This window comes from Cicer arietinum, chromosome 6 (assembly GCF_000331145.2).
Source record: "Cicer arietinum cultivar CDC Frontier isolate Library 1 chromosome 6, Cicar.CDCFrontier_v2.0, whole genome shotgun sequence".
NCBI lineage: Eukaryota > Viridiplantae > Streptophyta > Magnoliopsida > Fabales > Fabaceae > Cicer > Cicer arietinum.
The window spans coordinates 60,179,338-60,206,682 of NC_021165.2; the positions used below are offsets into that span (position 1 = coordinate 60,179,338).

The 27,345-nt window shown below is 29.7% G+C and overlaps 2 protein-coding genes across 5 annotated transcripts; one reads left to right on the plus strand and one right to left on the minus strand.

Moving 5' to 3' along the window:
- Positions 1-9,707: 9,707 nt before the first annotated feature.
- LOC101495436 (homeobox-leucine zipper protein HDG2-like) lies at positions 9,708-15,824 on the plus strand. 4 transcript variants are annotated; one of them, XM_073370479.1, is made up of 13 exons: positions 9,708-9,950; positions 10,474-10,664; positions 11,141-11,436; positions 11,679-11,796; positions 11,883-12,071; positions 12,269-12,715; positions 12,790-12,891; positions 12,993-13,193; positions 13,269-13,443; positions 13,530-13,801; positions 13,956-14,051; positions 14,653-15,051; positions 15,350-15,824. In XM_073370479.1, the coding sequence occupies exons 3-12, from the start codon at positions 11,201-11,203 to the stop codon at positions 15,022-15,024; spliced, it is 2,208 nt and encodes a 735-aa protein (XP_073226580.1). In that variant the 5' UTR covers positions 9,708-9,950; positions 10,474-10,664; positions 11,141-11,200; the 3' UTR covers positions 15,025-15,051; positions 15,350-15,824. The 4 variants fall into 4 exon arrangements, with proteins under 4 accessions (XP_073226580.1, XP_004515074.1, XP_004515075.1 ...); XM_004515017.4 differs by having other exon boundaries at positions 10,474-10,660; XM_004515018.4 differs by having other exon boundaries at positions 10,474-10,656.
- A 1,538-nt stretch (positions 15,825-17,362) lies between these two features.
- On the minus strand, positions 17,363-19,256 carry LOC101495106 (uncharacterized). Its single transcript, XM_004515016.3, has 2 exons — positions 18,788-19,256; positions 17,363-17,776 (listed from the first exon to the last, which is right to left on the minus strand). Exons 1-2 carry the CDS (start codon positions 19,109-19,111, stop codon positions 17,597-17,599), a joined length of 504 nt encoding a protein of 167 aa, XP_004515073.1. The 5' UTR covers positions 19,112-19,256; the 3' UTR covers positions 17,363-17,596.
- Between the last annotated feature and the right edge of the window lie 8,089 nt (positions 19,257-27,345).

A 27,345-nucleotide genomic window follows, 5' to 3' on the forward strand; every position in this document is an offset into this window, starting at 1 on the left:
AAACTAAAACTCCAGTTTGAGTTCATAAAACAATGAGTTTTTTATGATTTTAAATTTTTTGGATCACAAATGTATTATAGATTAGAACACATTTACGTTTTTGGAAACTTAAAATTGAGTTTTTTCGGAGTTCAATAACATTATGAATAATATAAATTTAATTTTTTTTTTACATATTCGTGTTCTAGGATACTTAAATTAAATGGTATCTCAAAAAATTTAAATTATAAGTTTTCGAGAACACAAATTGAAGACGAGTTAAAACAATTTTTGTTTTGTTTTTAAAGAAAGAAGGATAAATAACTAGTTTACGAAAAATATAATAGTAGTTTGTATGCGACTTAACCTACCTTTTGTATGATTTTATAGGGCCTAAAAAAGCGAGGGAAAAACTTCTTATGGATCTAATATACAACAAAATTTTGCCTATAGGGTTTTAGCTTAAGGGACACCCATTCTTCAATGGAAAAGTAAACATCATTCCTTTTCTTTTCAACACAATAATTCATCTTTTCTTGAGCTCGCTATAGATATTATTTTAGTTGTCGCAAAGCTTCATCTATACCTCTCAACCTTAAGCAATAATTTTCACATGAGTTTCACCTTCTTGAAAGTGCACCAAGAATAGTAGTTTTCTCTTGCATACAACCTCAAAAAGAGTGAACCCATCCGACACCTAGAAAGTTGTGTTGTACCAATAGTTCTTCCTAGAGAAGTTAATGGGATCAACACTTTGGTTGCTTGGACACAAACACCTCAAGTAAGCGTCTAAAACACATATTGATGAGGACATAAAAAACATAACCAAGGAAAGAAACATAGAGGATATTCAAGATTTTGGAATTTCAATGACAAGAGCAAGGTCAAAGAAGGTAAATGATGCTCTAAATAATTTGATAGCCACTTTATTTGAAGCAAGTCCAATTCATGAAGAATTGAAGCCTAAGATAGTAAATTGTTTAATCCAAATTGAAGAAATTAAGGAATGAAAACTGCACATATGTATTATTAAAATTTAATATTAGTTTTAATTAAAGTAGTAAACTGAATTAGTAAGAACATTTGGGTTTAATTGTAAAAACTTGAGTTAGGACAAATTTAGAGAACTTGTAAGGTGTTTCCACTATAAAAGGCACACATGTAGCTCATGCAAAGGAGATTTTTTGAACAAATTCTTTTTATGTAAGACTTCGCTATTTAGAGTTCTTGAAATAATTCACTTTGAACTTATTAAGGCTGTCAATGTTTATGGAGTTTTTTTCAGCTTATCAATCTTTAGATTGTGGCGCCATTCTATTCTTTGTTCATCTTCTGAATTATAATTCTCTTTGTCATGAATCACTTTAAGGATCGTTCTAGGTTGAAAACTTAAAGATTGGAGCCAAAATCATGTTTTGTTGGTGAACACGATAACCGAAGCTACGAAATTCAGAATCGAACGATTTCAAAACGAGGTGAAAGAAGAGGTTTTGAAACGCAAATTAAGCTGTTGAATATCCAAAAAAGACTGTGTAAAATTCGAGATACGAATACGGGTTACTGATCACGAAAATTGGTAAATTTTGTGTATTATGGTTTGATGTAAAGGAAACTGGAAATTATAATTCATCAAACGAGAATGACACCACAATTTAGGGATTGATAAGCCAAAAAGAATGCCACAAGGATTAACAACCTTGAAAAGTTCAAAATAATTTTTTTTAAGAACTCTATAGAACAAAGCCTCACAAAATACTAATATGTTCAAAAAATCTCCTTTGCATAAGTTAGGGGTTTTCCTTTTATAGTGGTAGCACCTTACAAGTTCTCTAAATTTGGCTAAATTCATTTTTTTACAATTAGACCTAAATGTTCTTACTAATTAAGTCTATTGCTTTAATTAAATTAATATTAAAATTTGATAACACATAGGTGAAGCCTTCATTCCTTAATTTCTTCAATTTGGATTAAGCAATTTACTATCTTGGGTTTCAATTCTTCATGAATTGGAGTTGCTTCAAATATAGTGACTATCAAGTTATTTAGAACATATTTTTCCTTCTTTGACCTTGCTTTTGTCATTGGAGTTCCAAGACTTTGAATATTCTCTATGCTTCCTTCCTTGGTTATGATTTCTATGTCCTCATCACATATCAACTATTTTTGTTTGTCCATCGGGTTAGGGATGGTAAGTGAAGGAAGACATTAACACAGTCCCTTGGAGCTTAAACAACTCATTCTAAAAAGTAATCATAAATAATGGGTGATAGTTTCTCATGATTGAATTTGAAATTTCATGTTATCTTACTACTTCTTTGGCAAACAACAATCGTTCAATAATTGAAAATCTGTTTGAAAGGAATATAATGACTATACTTGGATAGTCAATTTGCCACTACCAAAATAGCTTCTAACCACTACTCTTTGGAAATCATTGTCAAGTTATGAAATCAATGAATATTTCACTCCAAACCAACACTAAAATCGGAAGTGGCTCTAATAACCCATTAGGTGTCGTGGCTACATATTTTTTGTCTTTAGCATATGTCACACGCCTACTCATGCACCATCTTCTTGATACTTTGCCAAAATAAATTTGCAATCAATCTTCTATATGTACGCAAAAGTCTAGAATGACCTCAACTTGGTGAAGCATGGAAATCCTTCAGTAATACATGAATCATATTGGACACGACAAAGATAACAGACGTATTCATATAAAATAGTATCCCACCTTTAATTAGATAATCTAGTTTATCCTCTAGATCTTTTTGAATAGCCTCCATAGTAGTTTGCAATACAACATCCTTCAACATGTTTGCTTGCAAATCTTTCCCTTGCTACCAAATAAAATAAGAAACTATAACACTCAAATGTAAGTCTGCATGTTATCTAGATATATCATCAGCCACCATGTTTTCTCTTCTCACCTTGTACATCACTTTAAAATCAAAATCCAATAACTTTGTGATTCATTCTTGTTGGCTTGTAGTAGTGATCCTTTGTTGTATAAGGTGCTTCGAGTTTGTTTAATCTAAGTAAACAATAAACCTTGTTATGAGTAAATAGTGCCTCAATTGTTAAGTGTCTAGAACCAAGGCCAGTAGTTCCTTTTCATAAGTTGATAAGGACCATGATAGCATGAAGATGATTCATATTTTAATAAATTGGGATGAAATTTATTTATTTTAATTTGGTTTGTAATAATTCTTAGTTTCCTTTAATTTAAAGTTATAATAGTTTTAATCTAAATTTAGTCGATGTCATGTGTAAGTGAATAATATACTTTACTTTCTTGCATTTAGTTTATTTTAGAAAAATATGATGTAAGCTTAATATGAGTCTAAAAAGTGGTGTCACTTATGACCCATTTAGATTTAGAAATAGTCTTAAATATGCGTTTCTAACCTCATTGAGACAAGTTTTGAAATGAATTAGAATTTCTCATGAGAATGGTGAGTGAGATGTGTCTTCTCTTTGAATTCTTGGATTAGAATATACTTAAATCTTATCAATAACTTCCTTACCATTGTGGTGATTCCTCATTGGCTTATCAACCTTTTAGGTTGTGGCGCATTCTTTTCTATCTTCTCAATCTAACCCACCTTTGATTCTTTTTCCCCTTTCATTTTACCACTTTATTGGAAGAAACCACTTGATTAGATCTTCAATCTCATGTAGAAGCACCCAAATCCATATCATAAGTTGACTTGCATAGTTTGGATCCCAAAAAAGCCTTACTGAAATAGGATGTTGGACGTTTCTATAGAATCAATAGTGCCCATATTCCCTTCCTCAACACATAATATTCGATCTCAAAGGGCATCATATTCCACAGAAACCATGTCTTTGTCAAGTTAGTAAGCAAATTTCGCTATTTTCCCACCATCGACTTCTTGAATAACATGTGAATCCTAAGAACATACACACACTCCTTTAATATTCATAAGATAAGGCCAATTAGATCACAACTCACCTTGTTAGGGTCTACTGCCACCCCTTCATAAGTGATCACATGGCCTAGGTATTTAATCTAAATTTGTCCAAAAATACATTTTTAATGGTTAGTTGATAATTGGTACTGTTGTAGTATTTGTAGGACTACTGCAAAATACTGCAAATGTGTGACTCAAAATCAATATTATATACCAAATAACATCAAAAAAACGCCAACACAAATTTGCACAAGAACTCATAACTAACTGAAATTAGCATAAGCATTTGTTAAACCAAATGGTATTACCAAGTATTTATAATGACCTTTTTGTATATGAAATGTTGTTTTATACATATCATTCGCCCTCACATGAATTTGGTGATAACCAGATTTGAGGTCCAACTTAGAAGTAACCTATCCCAAACTACTTATCCAACATCGGAATATGATATTTATCTAGAGCCATAACTTTGTTTAGTGTATGATAGTCAACCCACATCCTCCAAGTATTTTTCTTATACTTAAACTAAAATTATCGGAATTAAAAAAGAACTTACTAGAGAAGTTTTGAATCACATGTTCTATGAAGGTTTTGATATGTTTTTCTACCTCATCCTTTAGATAATTGGGATATCTATAAGGCCCAAGACTAATCGGCCCAACCCTTTGTTGTTAGAGAGTAATCAACTAAATAATTCCACATTAGATCAAGACAAAATGATTTATTATCAACTCAGTGATCATTCCAATTACTCCCTATTAATTATTTCATTCCAATAACTTTTGTGTAGTTCTCGGGTGCTATATATGTGCTTGTATATAACACGTTGATCCTGAAAAGGTCGCCTTAGAGAAAACTCATATATCTAATGAAAACAAAAGCTTAACTGCACCCACTCTAACCTCACCATATTATATCAATTCTTCATATAATATAGGAACACCTCTAGTTGTATCTACCTAGAATGAATAAAATTACTAAACTTGTGCACATTCGATAAATATGATACTTTGATGGAACAATCACAAAACTAGGGTTTGTTGATACTTGCACAAAGATGAGGTTAGGCTTCGTTGATGGAACAATCACAAAACTAGGAAGACAAACAACGAGGAAGCATATCTCACTAGAACAACGAGGGAGAGGTGTGCCTAAAATGGAGGATTTGTGCTTGGATATTCCTAATGTTGTTGTCTGAGATAGAGAAGTGTCTATGTACCTACTTTTCCGTTCCATTCTTTATTTTATATAATTACAAAGGTGGAGGCGTAATTTGTCACATACTGGTAAAGTTTTAAAGTAAATACAAGTTTTTAGTAGAGTGAGCTCTTATTTATGAGGTAGCTTCAAACAAGCATCTTCATGAAGAATTTGAGAAGCTTGCTATCATAAAAAGGGGGAGTATGAGATTGCATGGTTTCCTATAATAGATGGTTTCCTAAAAGGGGGAGTATGTTGTGCTAATTGTATAGTTTTAATGGTTTGATCATAATTGTAATCTTCTCAACATCCACAAGGTTTGTAACTTAAAGGTTAATTTTTTAAATTATTTTAGATCATGCATATAAGTAGAAACATGTTAGGATTATATTTAAAACCCTGAACATGTTAGAAATATTTTTAATACATTTTAGTGTCTGTGAATCAATTCATGAAAGTCTTGAATCGATTAATTGATTTTCCCGTGTAGAAAATCAAAACGAAAAGTCAATGATTTGATTCATGAACCCATTCAAGGTTTGGAATGAGTCTGCAAATCAATTGGTATAATATATTTGAATCAATTCATGCTTAAGTATGAAAAACATGAATCAATTGATAAATAGATTCATGTTTAATAAAACTTTTCTTAGGGTTAGTTGAAGCTGCTTGAATCGATTCATGCCAACTATTTCTCAAATTTCATAAGTTTTAAAGTTGTCATTTCATTTGTAACTAAAAATGTATAAATAACCTTCATAAAGGAATTTTATTTTCATTCATAATGAAAATTTCCATTTTATTGTGAGTGTTTGAGATATAAAAATGAAATATCTTTTTTAGAAATATTCTTTAGAGAAAAGTGAGAGATCTTTATTCTTTCTTAGGCAAGTTATCTTAAGATTTGCAATTGAGTTTCTATTTGAAGAAAGTTTCTTCAAGTTATGATTGCGTTTTGGGAATAAGGTTTTTCATCATTCTGTATTCAAAGTTTTCTATGGATTTTGTATTATTTAATTTCAATATTATTGAAAGAAAATCTCATGTTATTGTATGATGATTAGATGAAAGGACACAAGAGACGACATGTGGCTGAACTAGTACAAATAGACGATGTCATCTTCTCTACTCTAACTCCTTTAGTTTATGTACGTTTTTGTTTTCAATTGTTCTTGACTTTGAATTTCTTGTCTAGTGTTAAGGATTTTGTTGTTGTTTTGTTTTCAATTCTTGGATTGTCATAGTAAGCAAACATTGATTGTATTCTATATTGATATTTGTTAACTTAATTGATCTTTAAGATTCAACTTTATCAATTAGTTTCTATTGCAATTTTCCGTTTCATCGTTTTTAATAAAAAAATCTTTACAATTTGGTAAAACTTTTAAATTTTAAATGGAAACAACTATTCAACCATCCTTTTAGAGTAACAGAGGCTACTTGAATAACAAATTGGTGTGAGATCTTATGTGGATAATGGAGTTCTTTTCTTAAATTTTATAGGCTAAATTACATTTGTGGTCCTTTAACTTAATCTCAGGTAACGTTTTAGTCCTTTATCTATTTTTTTTCCCGATTTAGTCCTTTATTCCTAACAATATCAAATAAAGTATAAAAATATGAGTTTATTTGAAGATTTGCGTTACGAATTTGATAAAATTTGTATTATATTGAAGAATATAATTAATTTTATGAGTTTTAATTGAATTTTTTTTTGAATTTTTGTATAAAAAAGGATAACATTGTTGAAATTTTAAAACATAAAATATCAAATTGTCACTTAAAATTAAAATAAAGGACCAAGTCGGAAAAAAAAAGATAAAAGACTAAAACGTTACCTGAGATTAAGTTAAAGGACCACAAATGTAATTTAGCCAATTTTATATTATTTTTATTATTATTAATTTTTTTTTTTTTTAATTTAAGATTGAGTCCATATACCCTTATAAATAAAAATGAATGTTGAGTAGGTTCTATTAAATTATTATTCTTTTTCTTTATCCAAATACTTATTTTGTATGTTTCTCAACAAACATGTCACAAGTGGTATATTTTTTCTCTCCCTACTAAGCAAAAAATTATTTGAAAGGAAATAAAATTTGATGGGACCTACTAAATATTTCTTTCTCTTCAAATTAAAAAAAGAAAACACATCAAATTCATCAATTGATGTAAAATGGCAACAACACCCCCACTTTATTTATTTTAATTTTATTTTTTGATCATATTTTAATTTTTATTAAAGATATTTATGTCATTCTAGAAAAATATTTCTTTCTTTCCTTTCACATTTTCATTTGTACCAAACAACCAATTAATCATTTCATTTTCTACTGTTTTTTCACTCTTCTCAATTTGTTTCTTAAAACAAATAAAATGTAAATACAACAATATCAAAATGTAACCACATAAAACAAGATGCGATCACGAGCAACATCCAACTCAACCGCTATTTAAAATAACATAAGAAAATACTATAAACTACTTTTTCTACAACTATATATAACACAATTTTTTGTTTTATAGGTAAGAAAATTTACGACTTTTAATATGTATTTATTGTTTAAATTACTTTTATATCTTTATTTAGGATGTTTGTTTGTTTTAAAAAAATAATATTAGTTGAAAGTTAATGTCTCATAGTTTTCAATAAAAGTACATATATAAAAATAATCAAAAAGTTAAAGTAATTAATGAATGCATTAATTTTGATATTTTTTTATTATTATTATTTTATCTTTGTAAATGAAACTAGAAGTAGTAATAAAAGAAAACACTCATCAAATTATAAACAATAAGCTATCCCCGATGAGACATAGTAGTTTGTTCTTTCAAAATCAACCCTTAAACTAAACAAATGGGAGGCAAAATCAAATCATTTTGACTATTGATTGAATTTCAGTTAAAAAGAAACATTTTAGAGGATTTGAAATGAATTCACGGCTGAAATAACGGTTGATTAAACTTTATTTATCCATCAAAACTTTAAATTAGGAGGGTCAATTTCACCATACGATTACAACAACAAAAAAAGAAAAGGAAGACGTCACTTTTTTTTAAGTCACGTTGTTGTTATAGCGAGGTAAGGTCTCCTTGATTCCAACAAGGTAAGGACTTAACTACGAGTTTTGTTCACAAAACTTGTTAGTCGATCCAATCTTTAAACCACTAAATCTAATGTTTTAGGTCTTCTTATAAAATAAATCTTTTTACTCATCACATTTTTTTTATTTAATAAAAATGCCTCACATCTTAATGTTATTGAAACTAACACCGATAAAATCTTATATAAATTAATTAAAATATTTTGCTTTTGTTGGAAATTATTTAATACTTTTAGTACAAATAAATTGGCCAATGAATATAGTAGAGATGGGAGAAATATTAATTATAAATTGAGAAATCATGAGACAAAAAATGAACACATTGCTCATAAGAGAAATATTAATTATAAATAAAAAAATCATGTGAACATATTGCTAACATGAGTTATTGGAGTAATACAATGTATACACGCTATTTTATTCTTCAACTAAAAGATGAAATTTTTTACATGTTCTTGATATTGTTGTATAATAGTTGAAATGTCTTATTTTGTTTTTTTGAAAAATATAAAAAAAAATAATTTGAAAATGCTATAAATTATGCTAAAGAAATTTTTTATAATTATTAAATAAAATATTAATAAATTTATTAACTTTTAAAAAAGCTCCGTGTAATAGTTTCGCTTTAGATTTTATAACAATGGACCGGTTCTGCAACATGTGTGAATTTACATAAATATTTATTTTCACTATTTCTACACAACCCTTTATATTCTTTCTTTTGCCGTTTAAAAAATATATTTTGTTAGTAAATTTAATATTATTACTAATTTGTTTAATTCCTGTGATTTAATACCTCTTTATATATATATATATTTAGAAATTGATGTAGTATTATTGCATAAAAAAATAATGTAGTATTATCTGAAAGGAAAAGAAAACAACTTGTAATATAGCATGCCATAGGATAGAGGTAATACAACAATTAACTTTCTTTTTACTTAATACAACAATTAACATATATAAGACTTATGTACAATATTTTTGACATGTAGTAAACAATTTAGACACCAAAAATATCAAATAGTCACTAAGTTAATCACTAAACATTAGCGACCAACAATTTAACAATATTTCAAAAATCAACCACAAACTCATATAGCAACTATTTAAAAATTAATTTATTTTGAAAAATAATAATTTTAATCTACAGATAAAATGCAATTTATTAGAAAAAAAATATAGTATTGTTGTTAACATCTTAATAACGAAATAGTAGTAGTAATAGATGCATTTAACCGAGAATCCATTGACTCACACGCGCAAAATCATAATCAAAATCAAGAAAGAATTTTGTTTGGTAGCCGTCATTGGTTTATTATATGGTTGCACAAAACCACCGGCAAAAATTTCATTTTACTATATTAAAAAAAATATATAAAAAAAATAAATAAAAATGGCGCGTCTCTTTCTCTCTCCCCTGAGTAGCAAGCAAGCAATTACACCTCCATTTAATGCAATTGCACCCTCTCAATACGCTCTTCAATTACTCTTCCCTGCCACATTTTCCTCCATCTGTTCCCCACTTTCTCTCTATCCTCCTTCAATGCTCTCTCTCTCTTCTTCATCTTCTTCTTTCTCTCCCTCTAATGTAAAACTACCGTTTCTTTCTTCTAACCTTTTATTATTCCTATAATATTATTAATATCAAGGATCTCTCTTCTTCTTTTTTCATCAACTTTATAATCTTCTTAACGTAGATCTACCCTTTACATCTCTCTTAGTCCTGGTAAGTACAAACTTCATTTTTTTTTGTAGCCTTTTTAAGGTTCTTTAGGTTTAGTATTTTTGTTATAGATTTTTTAAGGCTATTTAGGTTTGATATTTTTTTTTCTTTGAGTGAGTTTCTAATATTGTAGTGTTTTTATCTAGGGCTAGATGAATGTGTAAAGATAACGTTAGGTTTGCAAGGAAAAAAAACATATATACTAAAATAAAGGAAGCGTTTGTAGGAATCTCCGAGATCTTCGTAGATGTTATGTATTTGTAAGAAAAAAAAACTAGATTTTTATTTAGTTTGAGAATATTTTGTTCCATAAAAAGAAAATATCACAAAATTTTCAACAAGTTTTTCTTAAAAAAATCATCAACAATATATATTTGCTTGATTTTTATTTCATTCATGATTTCATGGCTTTCATTTTTTGTCTATATATTTTTTTTCTTCTTGGAGGTCACGTTTATGTAAATGAGAATTTGATATTTTTTTTGTAGTAAAACTAATGAGTTATTTATTTTTTTGACACCGCCAGATAATGAAATATATATGAGCTCAATTTCTTAAGTGAAAACTGAGGCAACCCTCCGAAGCAAAAGAAAAAGAGAAAGAGAGAGAGAGAGAAACATTCCCTCTATGATAGTAGAGGAATTAATAACAACGTTGGTGTGTGTGTTTGGTTTATCTTCATCTTCGATTCTCACTCACCCTTGGACAGGTTGGTAGGTAGTCTTTGTATTAACTTTTCAACTCCTTTTCTTCAAGTCTTTTTCTAACTATTCTCCCAATTTCCTTTTTCTCCAATTCCCCACCTCTTCAATTCCCCTCGTATACTTTTTCTTCATTCAAATTTTGATACAAAAATTTAGAGTTCATTTTTTTTTTTATAATGTTCTCTTTTTTATAAATTAAGGTTTTTATTTTATTTTATTTTACCAACAAGGTCAAATATCCTTCTCGATAATCTAAATCCACGTAATTCACATTATCTCAATTCACGGATTCAATTTATTTTCTTTTCTTTTTATGATGTAAACTATTATTAACCATCCGATTAAAAAATAATCTCTCTCTTAATTGTAGAGATAAAACAATATCTATTGTAAAACTTAATTAGAAAAGAAAATAAAAGTTGATGTCTTTGTCTTGTATCTTTATCGTACAATACAAATTAATATAATGTTTGTTTTGTTTTATAATAGATTGAAAAAGCATAAGTCTTGGGAATCATCCATCATAAAAGATCAAGTAAATATAATATAATGTTTCAGTCAAACTTGATGGAAGGTGGTCAGTTCCATCCATTAGAGATGATTCAAAACACTTCAGAAAGTGATGTCATCCCTCGAATCCGTGAAGATGAGTGCTTTGAAAGTGCCACAAAATCTTGCAGTGAAAACCATGAAGGTGGTGGTGCTTCCGGTGAAGACCAAGAACCAAAGCCTAAAAGAAAACGTTACCACCGTCACACTCAGCACCAGATCCAAGAAATGGAAGCGTAAGAATATACTCTCTGTCCTCTCCCTAATAAAATATATGTATCTAAATACATATTATTTTTCTTATATTTCATTTTAAATAAATACTACCTTCATGAAATTGAATATTTATTTGTCAATTAAAAAAATTGAAATAGAGATACAAAAAAATTAGTTCTCTAAATTTTGTGGAGATAAATTTTGCTTGTTCTTTGCAAAAAAAAAAAAATGTAAATTGAACTTTTAGTATATTTTGTTGCAGTTTCTTCAAGGAGTGTCCACACCCAGATGACAAGCAAAGAAAGGAGTTAAGCAGAGAATTAGGGTTAGAGCCATTGCAGGTTAAGTTTTGGTTTCAAAACAAACGTACTCAAATGAAGGTATGTTACTATTTTTGTACATGATATTAAAACTTTTTATATGCATAGTTTTATTGATAAAAAGGAGGTGGATATTTTTTCTGCAGACACAACATGAACGGTCAGAGAACACACAACTTAGACAAGAAAATGAAAAACTTAGGGCAGATAACATGAGGTATAGGGAAGCACTTAGCAATGCTTCATGCCCTAATTGTGGTGGTCCTACTGCTATAGGTGAAATGTCTTTTGATGAACATCATTTGAGGCTTGAAAATGCAAGGCTTAGAGAAGAGGTACTTAACGTTTTGCAACTTCTTATAACAATTGACATTGCAGTTGTCATGTCGTCGCAGAGATTTCAGAATCCGCAATATTGTAGACTTGTACTTAACACTTTATTACTTTGTATGTTATAGGTGCATGGTTGATTATTTTTATTATTATTATTATTATATAATTATAGAACTTTATAATTTGATTTGATTTTCAGATTGATAGGATTTCAGCAATTGCAGCCAAGTACGTAGGAAAACCAGTTGTAAACTATTCAAACATTGCAGCATCTCTTCCACCACGTCCATTAGAACATGGAGTTGGTGCTGGTTTTGGAAACCAACAAGGACTTGGCATGGACATATATGGAACTAGTGGTGATCTTCTAAGATCAATAAGTGGGCCCACTGAAGCAGACAAACCAATAATAATTGAGTTAGCTGTTGCAGCTATGGAAGAGCTAACTGGAATGGCACAAATGGGTGAACCTCTTTGGTTAACTACACTTGATGGTGCTGCTAATGTCCTTAATGAAGATGAATATGTTAGGTCTTTTCCACGTGGAATTGGACCTAAACCTAATGGATTTAAGTGTGAAGCTTCAAGAGAAACTTGTGTTGTTATTATGAATCATGTTAACCTCGTTGAGATTCTCATGGATGTGGTATATTATCTCTCTTAAAACTATTACCATCTTATTACTTATAGATTTTGATATAGTTTTTTTTTATCTTTTAGAACCAATGGTCAACAGTTTTTGCTGGTATTGTTTCAAGAGCCATGACTGTTGAAGTGTTGTCAACTGGTGTGGCAGGGAACTACAATGGTGCTTTACAAGTGGTACATATATATATATATATAGTAACCTAACCAAACTTATATTTAAAAAGAAGAATATAATTTTAATATCTTCAACAATTTTGCATTGTTTGATTGAACAGATGACAGCAGAGCTTCAAGTACCATCACCTCTTGTCCCAACTCGTGAGAGTTATTTTGTGAGATATTGCAAACAACATACAGATGGAACATGGGCTGTTGTGGATGTTTCTTTGGATAATCTTCGTCCAAATCCTTCTTCAAGATGTAGAAGAAGGCCTTCTGGTTGCTTAATTCAAGAAATGCCAAATGGTTACTCAAAGGTGATTAATTAATTAATTAATAACTAAATAGAAATTAAAATGTTTAATTATTTATGGAAATATGTATGTATATAGGTAACATGGGTTGAGCATGTGGAAGTTGATGATAGAGGTGTTCATAATCTATACAAGCAGCTTGTTAGTACTGGAAATGCATTTGGTGCAAAACGTTGGGTTGCAACATTAGATAGACAATGTGAAAGGCTTGCTAGCTCAATGGCTACAAACATTCCAACTGTAGATGTTGGTGGTATGTAATGTATATAAGAAATATGAAAGTAAAGTTATGATGAAAATTGTTAATAATTGAATTGTAATATAATGATGAATTGTCAGTGATAACAAACCAAGAAGGGAGGAAGAGTATGATGAAACTAGCAGAGAGAATGGTGATGAGTTTTTGTGGTGGAGTGAGTGCATCAACAGCACACACGTGGACAACATTAGCAGGAACAGGAGCTGATGATGTTAGAGTGATGACACGTAAGAGTGTTGATGATCCTGGAAGACCTCCTGGTATTGTTCTTAGTGCTGCCACTTCTTTTTGGCTTCCTGTTCCACCTAAAAGAGTTTTTGATTTCCTTCGCGATGAAAACTCAAGAAATGAGGTACGTTTCTTTTAGATATTACTATAAAGGGTAACTTTTTTTTTTTACTCTTCATTATTGTGTTTTATAATAGCTATACTAATATCCATTTTCATTAGCTTTTCTAATGTTTTATATTTGTTTGTTTGATTTTATTTACCCTCTTAAATAACAGTGGGATATTCTTTCCAATGGTGGAGTTGTACAAGAAATGGCACACATTGCAAATGGACGAGATACTGGAAATTGTGTCTCTCTACTTCGAGTAAATGTAAGTTATTATATTCTATATTTACTATTTCACAATACCTAACATGCTTTTAAACTTTGTTATGCAATCCTTAAAACTTTAATCTAAATATTTTAATTATCTGTAAATTAAAATATTTTGATTTTGATGCACTAATGATATTAAGATTTTTATACTATCAAATACTACAAAAGGTTGATTTTCATTGTATCTAATTTAAAAATCATACAAATGAAATAAACGTGTATGGTTATATTTTTTTTATAGTTGAATCCATATAATTCTCTAATCAGTATATAATTTATATATGAATACCCCTTTTATTTACATCCATGCAACGTCTGATTAATCATGTACAATATTATAGTTAATTTTTTTGAGTAAATGTGGTTAATTTAAATCACATTAAAAAAATATAGTTAATTGAACTATATGATTAACTATAATTTTTAATGAGTTAAATTAACTATTTATTCAACTGAATTGACTACATTTTTGTACGTTATTAATGAGATGTTGGAATAGTATGAGTATGAAAAATTAGATGTGCATGGAACATTTTTCTTCTCTAGTTAGACAGTGAATTACTATACTTTAATACTTTGTATGTAACTATATACAGAGTGCAAATTCAAGCCAGAGCAACATGTTAATATTACAAGAGAGTCTAACAGATTCAACAGGATCATTTGTAATATATGCACCGGTAGACATTGTTGCAATGAATGTAGTTCTAAATGGAGGAGATCCAGATTATGTAGCACTTCTTCCATCAGGATTTGCTATCCTCTCTGATGGAAATGGAAATGGAATTGGTGATGAAAATGGACAAGCTGGTGTTTGTGGTGGATCACTTTTAACTGTTGCATTTCAAATATTGGTTGATTCTGTTCCAACTGCTAAACTTTCTCTTGGATCTGTTGCTACTGTTAATAGTCTTATTGCTTGTACTGTTGAGAGAATCAAGGCTTCTTTGTCTGGTGAAACTGCTTAATTCAGCTTCAAGATTAATGATTTTGAGGTAACACATGCATTTTTGTTCTTTCTTTTAAAATTATGATTTTTATGTGATTTCTTTTTTTCTTTTTATAGTAAATTTCTATCTTTAGTCTCTTTTGTTGGTTGTTTGAAATAAAATAAGAGAAATTCTAACATGTTTTTTGTGTAAGTAAAATCAAAATATAGAAAATTGCGGTGAAGTTTATTCGAAGTTATATATTTAATTTCTTGAAAATTCAAATTTTGTTTTTTCGATATAGAATTCCGAATTCAATTATTTGATTTAATGTTATTTTAACTTTGTTACATTTATTTTGCAGTTTACAAGGATAAAGGAGGAAGCATTGCATTGAAGAAAAATCAAGAGGGTGGTGAGGAACTTAATTAGGCTTAAATTACAAAATTAGGGAGAAGTCAAGAGCGCACCTTGCATGATCCTTTTTTAGAGGATTGATTAATTAAGGTTCGGGAATTGACTTCCCTAGATATAGTAAATTTTGAGCTAACACAATGGCCTTGCCACCCATGAATTATCTTTTGTTATTAGACTAAATACATATAGTTAGGGCCAGACTATTGGTTAACTAATTAGGGTTTAGTTTTGATGAAACTCTTAATTATTTTCTTTCTTTAATTGTTTGTTATTTGTGTGTTTTAGAAGTGGGACCAGCAAAGTGTGAGGTTTGTACCTAAGACACAACACTGCTTAATTTCTCACCTTTCCCCTTTTAGGATTTTGAAATGGATTTGTTCCATTCTCTACTAGTGAAATTGACATATTGTTTCATGATTTAATTAATATTTATATTTGCTATGACACAAATATTGAATGATGAAGGTGGTTGAGTGAACTTTAGGGATAGTGTAGCATATAATTAACATATGTTTAATGTAAAGTACCTTTAATTAATATCATAGTATGGCCAGGCTATTAATTATCGCATCAAACTAGCTTTAGATCTGTGCCATTATTTGCTCTTAATGCTAATATGCTATGTAATAAGCCAAGGGCCAACTCTGGACACTAATAAAATTTATTGATCCTCACAAAGTTGTCGTTTTGAACCCCTAGTTAAGAGATTGTTCAAAACGAATTTTGAATGTCAATTATTGACATGCTTTTTAGGTCATAGATAGACTTTGGTTATATATGAATATTTTTTATTACAAGTCCAACTTCTAATTTTTTTAGAGCATTAAGTCATTGTCAAGAAAGTTCTCTATTTTTAAGTGGTTAAGAAGAAATATTTACTCTAACTATTGTGAGATGAAAAAAAGAATAACACTAATATGATGTTTAACTCACATGCTATAATATAGGAAATATAGAAAGCGGTACATTATCATTTTATATATTTGAACAGTTCTCTCATTATTCAATACACTATTCTCGCATTTACTAATTTTTATCTTGACTTATAATATACGATACATATTTAGAAATTTCGACCATCGTTTCACATTAATGCAAGTGGTCATGATATCTATTTGCTATCTGTTAGAAAATCCTCCTCCTTTCTTGCAATTTCTCTAATGATCATCATGACTAAGAATCATGTTAACTTCTGGAATTATATTATCTCTGTTTATTATTATTAACTTCATTGGATCTAATGATTATATTGAATATGATAAGCAAATCATTAATAAATTACTCTATTTATGAAGTAATAGAGCCTGATTTAAACATTTGTAAAAATGGAAGTAGTCCACATTAATAAAAGTAAAGTATGAATTCACATCTTATAAGTAAACTAAAGTTATAACCTGTTTCATCTTGTAACTGTTATATCCTTTTTTCAAAATATCACCTTATAAATAAACATTTAGGTGCACCACTTGTCACAAACAATGCATATAACAAGTATGCAGGGAATTCACTTTGTTTATGTGAATTCTTTTTCAATTGTGTTGTCAGTGGCTTGCTTTTGTATCTTAATCAGTTTATGCATACTTCAATAATTATTCTCTCAATAGGTATAATTATGCATTTGATCTACAAATATATCTTGATTTTAATCCTTTTATCCTATACCTCATTTTGCTTTTGGTCTTTGATTTGTTTTAGTCCTAGCAAAATGTGTTCATATTGAACTTGATCTCGATAAAGTGTATAATATTTATTTTAGTCATTTGTCACTCATATTACAAGTACCAATTCCAATATAAATGAATTTTGTAAGGACTAAAACAAACCAATAAATACTTAGAGCAAAATGTCATATTTGCAAGGATGAAAAACAAAAAAGGGTGCAAAAATCAAATAAATATTTAAATCTGCTTTTCAATTACCATATGGGTAATATTGAAAAAGAATGATTTAGCTTAACACATCATGACAATAATTAGCCTTTTATTTCTTATCATGGCAATGTATTCAACACAATGGAATTTGATGTATACTTGAAACAAAATCTTTTTCTCAAAGAATTAAATACAAAACTCAACACTAAAATGTACCCAAAAAATGTGGTTAGAGGAAGGAACATTTGCATGCTACATCCCTTTACACCTACAACTCGTATTCTCTTCCCATTTTCTCAAAAATTGATTCAAAAACAACTGCTTCAAGCTCGCTTTTTCCTCGCTAGTGCAGATCTTTTTCCGAAAGCCGAGCCAGTCTTGGAAGAATTTGACAGCAAGCCTCTCAGAGTAGCTAAAATACCCAAACACATGAAAGGGAAGTACATTGTTAAGAGCTTCTCAGAAGCTTTCTTTGATCCTGTCAATTCTGATAATACTGCAACCTGCATTCCATAAACAACAAACAACCAAAAGATGTAAACCTAAAAGCAAGATGTAGATTATACAAACTGTAACAGAATCACATTGTGACACCATCTATGATAGCTTGGATGAAGACTATCTTAAAATTTGTGATGATGTTAACTTAATCTCACAAAAACGACTTACAAGGTGAGATAGTTCTTCCATTTATAAACATATTTTCATGTTATACCTCGTCTACTGTGAGACCCTTAACACACGCCCCTCACCCTCGAGACTAAATATATGGAACGTGACCCAAATGCCTCAATAACGGGTGGCCCAACATATTTTGAATAGACTTCGATATCATCTTAAAATTTGAATTAGACCTATCTCAATCCAACAAAATCAGCTTTTATGGTGAGAGGTATAACTCTTACAAATATGACTTTTGTCACCTTATAAGTCGATTTTGGAAAGATAATTTACCTTCAATCCAAAAGCCTAATCCACTATTACACCTCCATTCCAATATCAGTGAAACAAATGCCATTTTACAAAGCCAATGCAGAGAAGTTACAACTCAGAAGACTAATTTCAAAAAGCTATATAATATACCTTGATAATTTATTCAGATTAAATTTTAAATCTAATCTATAAAATTGTAATTGTATAGCCTCAATTTTGTTTTGTATCAAATCATTTGAACATGATCTAACAGCCACAAATGCAAACACAACAAAAGATAATAATTAAAAAACAATCCATTTTAGTCCTAGTACAATGCAATAACCAAAAGATTATCTTCAAATGAAAATGTTAGGCATAAAACAACAGACCCAGAATGAGAGTGAATCTAATAACAACCAAATAAATAAAAAGTTTGACTTTTTACCTCAACCCATCAGAAAAACATAAAAAAAAAAAAATCATTTTCCTAATTCTCCAAAAACATATAAAAGCCTAATCATTCAAATTCAATATTATGACATGACCCATATAATAAAAAAAAAAATTTGTATAAGAAAAAGGAAATAGTAATACAATACCATGGAAGTGGAGAGAGAAACACCATAGATCAAGCAAGTGGTATTAAACCAATGCTTAGAAGATAACATAGCATAGAGATTAAGGAGAGAAAGTGGCCATTGAAAAAGAAGCTCAAGCCAAACAAGACCAACAAAGAAATGGGGTTTGTCAGCAACAAGATAATCACCATATTCATTTGTGTACCATGTTTTAATGTTGATAAGAAAATCAGGGAAGTAAGAGAGAGGAAGACATGTTTGAGCATCAATAAGAGGTGCTACAATTGCTATCAATAGGAAGAATAGGAACAAGATGGCATCTACAAGTTTTAACAAAACACCCATTTTTGGTTTCTTTGTTTTGTTTTTGATTGTTGGATGAATGTGAAGATTTGAGGAAGAAGAAAGGAAAGAGGATGATAATTGATGGTTGAAGAAATAAAAAGAGGGATCTTTAACCCTTGAAAGTTCCGTTGAACTTGTACCTATTGTTTGGGTCAATCCTTTTTACTTATTTGTATTATTTCTTAGATTAAAATATTACAATTTTTTTTTTGAAATAAAAATAATTTCACTTTTAAGTATTAAAATAAATATTTATTTCCTTGCCATTTTTGGAATAAAAGTTTATTTTTTGCACTAATACACATTATTTATTACAAAAGTTATTAATTTATTATTATAGTATTGATTAAATATTACAAAAATAAATAAGATATGTAAATGAAATTGAAAATTTGCATAAATCTCTGAACAAATAAAAGAAAAGAAGACTCGTATAAAAACCCACCTTCATCGAATTATTAATATTTGTATAAAAGATAAAATAAGTAAATGTCAGCCAATCAAAATAAAAATCAAGACTATATGGTTAAATGAATAGCATATGCAAAAAATAGTAATTTTTTTTATATGTATATATAATAAAATAATTAATTAATAAATTGATTTTGCAGACATAAATCTAGCGTCAACACGTTAATTAAATATAATAATTTAATTATAATTTATTGATGATTAATTATTGACTAATAAAAAAAATAATTACCGATTGATAAATATAAATTAAAATAAATTTATATTAAATTTAAAATTAAAATTAAAATTACTAATTTGATAATCAATTGAAATAAGTTATTAAAATAGTGGAATTTAAAATTCAAATAAATAAGAAATTTTATGAGAAAATCAAACTATATATATAATTTTAAGAGTAGAATGTCAAGGAAACATGAAATAAAAATGACCAAATAAATAGAGTTACGACACATCACATAAAAAACAAAATTTCTCTAAATAATTTAAATTCTATAAATGATAATATTAAAAGGGACTATATAGACCAGCACTAACATATATGCCTATCTAAATTTTTAATGTGTTTCGTTGTATAATTTTAATTTTTTTTATCTCATTTGTTTCAATTTTATAATAATTATATTATTTAAGCTTATCTAAATTTTCTTGTAAAAAAAATACTTACCTAAATTTTAGTGTCAATATTTGACAACTCTCATAAAAAAAGTGTTATTTTACATCTTTTGGACTTAATAATGTAAATATACTCTTAATATATTAATGCAAATAATTTATTAGTTTTTAGGTTAAATTAGGGCTTTTGATCAATAAGACCTTTTTATTATTATGATGTTTTATGTTGGAATAATGTGGCTAGTGTTCCTTTGGCATGGAGAAAAACAATTAAATGTTGGTTAGTGTTGCATTTGTGGAGGATGTAAGGAAAATGCTACAACAACTTGTGCATTGTCTATGTGTGCAAACTAAAAGCAGCAAGTGAGCCTAGTTTTGTGCCACATTTTTCACCAATTTTTTTGGGACACATGAGCGCTTTAAATATCAAATGTGGACTAATTAATGATATGATGAAGTTTAACAATGTTAAAGAATATGTATAAATAGAGTTTTAAGTTTTGATGTTGAAAGAATAGAGTTATAATTTTGAGTTGAACGAGTTACAATTTAAGTTGAGCTTCTTTATATTCTATTTTTTTCCATTGTCATTTCTTAGTATATGACTTAAAATTCTTTTTAGTTAAAAATAAATGAAATTTTAATTGAAGTTTATACGTTAAAATGTTATGGTTTGTTTAGCTTCCTCTTAAACAAATTGTTTTATTGTTATTTTTAATTCTTAACTTGAACAATTTTGAGTTTGAGTTTTATTAGTTAGTCTTTTGAACATGGAAAAGAGAAAACCATCGAGTATATCTCAGTTGTATCCTTGAAGGCATGATTGGTAGAAGGGAGTGTTGGGGGAGACCGGGGGTGTGAGAAAAGCAACAAGTTAAATACTCCAAGACCATAAGAGACTTTGACATTATATCTCAACTTAAAACTTAAAGACATTAGGTAAATGGGTCTTCTCTCTAATATATCTAATATTTACCATATTTTTAGTCGATGTAGGACTTAACCGCTCACACTTGAAGCCAACAATCTCCCCTTAAGCGTGAGTATCCCACATCCTATACTTGCACCACTATTATTACCAACAGGATCCGCCTCCTAACTACATCTCCAGGAAGAATTTCAATAAAAGGATACAACACCAGAATCCATTCCCGCTACCTTAGACTCCCAATTGCTTGAAATTGTAAAGAAAGAGGTAGCTCAAGGCTATATATATAGCTCTAGTTCTTCATTATAAATTGCACCAATAAAAAATACATTAAGATTGTATCTGATTATTTTCTTTTATACTCGTGTTAGAGTATTGTGAGATGTAGATCAAATATTAGTTTTGGAGAGTGTGAGTGTACTGTGGGCCATGGAGAGTATGAGAGAAGTCTATATGTTGTAACAATTTTCACATAATGTTATTATCTAGTTGTCATTAGACAACAATCGTGATTTTTATCTAGTTTTGGAGTTTCTACATTATTTTATTGTGTTTTGATTATTATTTAAATTTATCCGTTTGTTTATTTTCCCAACATTATGTATTAGAGCTTTTGGTTCAGTTCAAGAAAATAGGGTTCTTAGTATGCTCTGTGGTTGGAGCTTTGTTTGATCTTCCACCTCATAAAAGAAATTTTATATTGTAGAAGTGTTGTTTAAGCAAGGTTTTGACTAAGGAAAGATTTGGTTATTAATTTCTCCTTTGTTGCTCACCTTTCTTTCTTGGAACCTACCTGGTGCACAATTACGCACAATATGTCAAGTTCCATTGGAATGTTTGGCTTAAAGAAATTTGATGGAAGAAACAATTTTGGCTTGTGTAAAATTCAAGTCAAAGATGTTTCAATACAATTATGATTACACAAGGTGTTGATTAGTACATGGGCTTTTGTTAACAATGATGCAAAGTGTGATGTGAGATTGTATCGATTGCTGAAGAACTTCTTAATAAAGTCAACATTGAAGTTGCACCATAAACTTTTATCTGGTTTTTCGACATGTAGAATAAATTCTTAGAATGATTTTTCTTCAAGTTGAAATTCTTAGAGTGTTTTAACTTCAAGTAAAAAATTCTTAAAGGGGTTTAGCTTCAAGTGGAGTATACTTTTTATGGTGGAGTATGATAGTTCTTTTGAACTATGATTATTAGTGTAGACAATGGAAACTGAAGATGCATCAAGTTCAATCAAGGTGGAGAATGATGGGTTTGATTGAAATTGAAGATTTTGAAATAATCCCATATTGCTTGAAATTGTAAAGGAAGAGGAGCTCAAGGCTATATATATAGCTCTAGTTCTTCATTACAAATCGCACTAGTCAGAAATATTTTGAACTTATATATTATTCTTTTCTTTTCTCTTATACTTTTGTGTTAGAGTGTTGTGAGATGTTGTTCAAATATTAGATTTGGAGAGTGTGGGTGTTTTGGGAGTCATGAAGAGTATGAGAGAAGTCTACGTGTTGTAACAATTTTCACATAATGTTATTCTCTAGTTGTCATTGAACAATGATTGTGGTTTTTTCTTTGATTTTAGAGTTCCACATTATTTTGTTGTATTTTGATTGTAATTTAAATTTATTTGTTTGTTTATTTTTTTTCAAACAAGGAGGGGGAAGAGAAGAGCGGGATTTTAATGGACATGAAGGAAGGCGAAGGGAGAGAAAAAGAGACATGTTTGATTCAAAGGAAGGGATTAGATGTATTTTAAATGGTTTTATAGTTGTTTTGTTTGCTTCCCCTCGTAAACAAAAAATCAACCTTACGAGGGATTTTTCTCCCCACCCTTCTCCCCATCTCTTAAAATCTGAACCAAACAAAAAAACTTAACAATCTTTATGTCACTCCCCTCCAAACTCCTCCAACCAAACACACCTTCTTTCACCATTATTTTAGGCAAACTATATCTCATTATGTCTTGTTATTTGAAACTTAAATTTACTTTTAATTGTTAACAAAAATTGTTACTTCCTCCATCAAACAATAATTGACCTATTCGTTAAAAAAAAATCATAACAACTGATCATATCAAGAAAATCTTAAAGATTTTGACGACCTCAATTTTCAATGGTCTCAAGAACTAATTCCTTGGATTTCGTATAAAAAATATATCTCAATGTAGTTATAAATTCTTTATTTGCTAGAATTTATTTTCCCTTCTCTTACTATTCCTCGTATCAAAAGAGAAATCTTCGATATACTTCATAACCATTCTCTAGTAATCATTTTTTTTATGTAAACATTTTTTTCATTATCCATTTGATTCTCTATAATTGCATCTCTTACTTCTTCTTTAATTTTTGAACATCATACCTAACATCCCTTCAACCATTTTAATTAAAGTTTGAATATTTTTTAATTGTCTTTTCCCTTCTTCAACCATACCCAATGTAGTTATAAATTCTTTATTTGCTAGAATTTATTTTGCCTTCTCTTACTATTCCTCGATTCAAAAGAGAAATTATCGATATATTTTATAACCATTCTTTAGTAATCATTTTTTTTATGTAAACATTTTTCTCATTCTCCATTTGATTCTCTATAATTGCATCTCTTACTTCTTCTTTAATTTTTGAACATCATACCCAACATCCCTTCAATCATTTTAATTAAAGTTTGAATATTTTTTAATTGTCTTTTCGTTATCACTCTATGTTTGCAGTATGTTTTTATTCAAAATATTCATGTTGAAAATCAGCTGCATAAGTGGAAGTACATTCTATTTCATCCCTTACACTTAGTTGTATATTCTTTTCATCGAAAATCGGCATTTCACCTATTACTATATATATATATATATATTTTTTATATAAGCTAAAAATAAATATATTCAAGAAACGTTCTAAACACAAGAAGTGTTTAAAGCAAGAGCAATTTTTTTTTTTACAATGTTTCTATTGTATGACTAAAACAAAACCGAAATACAAATTAAACTACTCAAACAATAAGTAAAACAATTAACCACAGACGATATTAATGCACTCTAAGGGTTGAGAGCACCATTGATTATACTACATATTCGTGTAATATAATGATATTATCAACTATTAGGTTGTCAATTGTATGCTCCACATAAAGATCAAATACTTTAAATCCTTTAAGATCTTCAACAAATTTCTATTACTTTTAGAATTTTTGTTGTAAATTTTAGAGTTGAATATTTATTTATTGCAAATTTACAAGTATAAGGAAATTAAACAATTTTTAAGTGACATTTATGTTACTGTTACTTATAGAGTATTTATTGTAATTTTCTTTGAAAAAAACATAGAATTGGGGAGAGTTTAGGTCCATGTGAAGGTAATGAGGAATATAGTATAATACCTATATTTTCATTTCCATTTTGTGTGTGTGAGTTTCAAAGAAGGATGCAAATGTTCGAAAGTGCGTTGATTATCGTGATTTAAATAAAGCTAGTTGTAAAGACGATTTTCCTTTGCCTTATATTGATGTACTAGTAGATAGCACTGCTCAATATTCTCTTTTCTCCTTCATGGATGGTTTCTCAGGGTACAATCAAATCAAGATGGCTCCCGAGGATATGGAAAAAGCCACAATCATCACACAATGGGAACTTTCTGTTATAAAGTGTTGTCATTTGGATTGAAGAATATTGGGGCCACCTATCAAAGAGCAATGTTAACTTTGTTTCATGACATGATGCATAAGTATATAGAGGTTTATGTGGATGATATGATTGCAAAGTCTTGAATCGAAGAAGACCATGTTGTTAACCTTCCAAAATTATTAGTGCGACTAAGGAAGTTCAAACTCTGCTAAGTGCACTTTTGGTGTGAGATCAGACAAGTTACTTGAGCTTATTGTTTGTAAAAAAGGGATAGAGGTGGACCCAGATAAAGTAAAAGCAATACAATAAATGTCGGCTCCATACATCGAAAAAGAAGTTCGGGGCATTTTGGGTAGATTGAATTACTTTTCCAGGTTCATATCACATATCACCGCCACATGTGAACTAATTTTCAAGTTGTTTCACAAAGACCCGAAGGTTGAATGGAATGAGAATTTTCAAAAAGCTTTCGAAAAGATTAAACAGTACTTGTCAAAACTTAGTGCCTCATATTCTTGGGAAACCACTTATTATGCACTTAAAAGTACTTGAAGAGTCAATGGATTCTGTACTGGGACAACATGATGAATCTGGTAAGAAATAACATGCTATTTATTATTTGAGCAAAAAATTCACCAGCTGTGAAATAAGGTTTTCACTGCTTGAAAGAATATGTTGCATATTAGCATGAGCTGCTCATCGGTTGAGGCAATACATGTTATGTCATACAATTTGGTTGGTGTATAAAATTGATCCAATTAAGTATATCTTTGAGAAACCTGCTTTTATTGGAAGGATTGCTCGTTGGACGATGTTGTTATCAGAATATGATTTGGTGTATGTGACATAGAAAGCCATCAAAGAAAGCGCTCTGGTAGAGTATTTGGCCCAACAACCTATAGAATATTATTAATCAATGTAGTGTGAATTCTCCGATGAAGGCATAATGAAGTTATTTGAAGAGATTGAATCATCTGATAAAGAAAAATGGACGCTGGTGTTTGATGGTGCTTCTAATGCATTAGGGCATGGAATGAGAGCCATATTGATTTCCCTAGAGAACCAATTCACTCTATTTACAGCTAGATTGTATTTTGATTGTACGAACAATATTGTATAATACGAGACATGTGTTATGGGCATTAAAGAAGCTATTAAATCAAAGGTAAAAGTTCTTGAGGTATATGGAGACTCATTGTTGGTCATCCATCAGACGAAAGGAGAGTAACAAACTCGATATTCCAAATTGATTATGCATCATACCCATATCAAAGAATTTGACAGAACACTTCGAGAAAATCACTTTTCATCATATTCCTCGAGAAGGAAACCGATTGGCAGACGCCCTGGCCACATTGTCATCAATGTTCAAAATAAGCATCAGTCATGATGTGTCTGTGACACCCTAAACCCAAATTGAAATAAAAAGTAAAATGCACTAGTTTTGAAAGAGATTCACAGCGGTTCCAAAATCGAGTATAAAAATTATTCCTTTAAACTATAAGGTTTAGGACGTCACGTTCACCCTTACACAAAATACTTGCATAAAAATTTTCAACTTAAAAATCCTTTAGTATCGAATAGAATTGAGGCTTATTAAATAAAAATTTCCGACATAAATACACGTTCTAAACTTATAGACAATTAATTTCTACATCCGAATAAAAGATAAAAATAACACAATTGATCGAACGAATTTACAAAAATCTAAATTAGCTCATAACTCAACAAAATACGACAAATTACTCCCACCCAATATCACCTATCAGAGCGTGGATCACCAATCGATAACCCGAAATGACTGCGCTCTCGCAAGCGCCAAACACAAGCAACGAGAGGTGAGCTTCGAAAACATGTAATAGTATAAATAACTTGAGAAGAACACGTAAAATATATTAAACACCGTATTCTATCAAATCACAATCAACAAGAATAATCAAGGTAAAATATTGATACAACCCACAACATCAAGTAAGTAACCAAACAAATCAAGTAATATTATGCATGCTCTTATACTCTAGACTCCTTCTCTTTCTTTGGTACCATTCTAACTCTGAAGTACTTGGTTAGGAGGCTTGATACTATGCCACCATGCAAGTGGACGGACAATTCAATTTGGTCGTGTCCTCATAGATCCCCTCAACTCAACCCGAGACACATATACGCGACAATCGAGGTAAACGTGTGTTGCATGGTAGATCCCGACATTTGGAGTGCTACCTCCAAGTCACCTAGGAGTTCCCCACCCGAATACCTCCAAGGTCTAACAATATTAACCTAAGGCTCAACAACAGACTGCCACGATCAGGCTCATCCTATTGTACATATCCGGAATCACTAGGCTTGTCAGACCCTACCTATATGATGACCAAATAATCTCCATTTCAAAACTTATCAACATCTATTTTCTCCCCTTGTTGGCCTAGGTTACTCACTCTATTAAGAGAGCCATCATTGGCACATGTCGAATTCATCACTATTCAATAAAATGCAATATGCATTTCTTGATATTCATCAAGGCGGTAACATCATAAGTCAACAAACAATCATCAATGCACATTTTCGTAGTCTTATATTACATTCAAAATTAATCAT

Excerpts from the sequence above, each read along its gene's own strand:
- LOC101495106 (XM_004515016.3), bottom strand. The coding sequence starts at position 19,111 with ATGGGTGTTTTGTTAAAACTTGTAGATGCCATCTTGTTCCTATTCTTC. Across the intron at positions 17,777-18,787 it reads TTTCTCTCTCCACTTCCATG|GTTGCAGTATTATCAGAATT; the intron begins GTATTGTATTAC and ends TATGGAATGCAG.
- LOC101495436 (XM_073370479.1), top strand. The coding sequence starts at position 11,201 with ATGTTTCAGTCAAACTTGATGGAAGGTGGTCAGTTCCATCCATTAGAG. Across the intron at positions 12,072-12,268 it reads ATGCAAGGCTTAGAGAAGAG|ATTGATAGGATTTCAGCAAT; the intron begins GTACTTAACGTT and ends TTTGATTTTCAG. Across the intron at positions 13,802-13,955 it reads ATGAAAACTCAAGAAATGAG|TGGGATATTCTTTCCAATGG; the intron begins GTACGTTTCTTT and ends CTTAAATAACAG.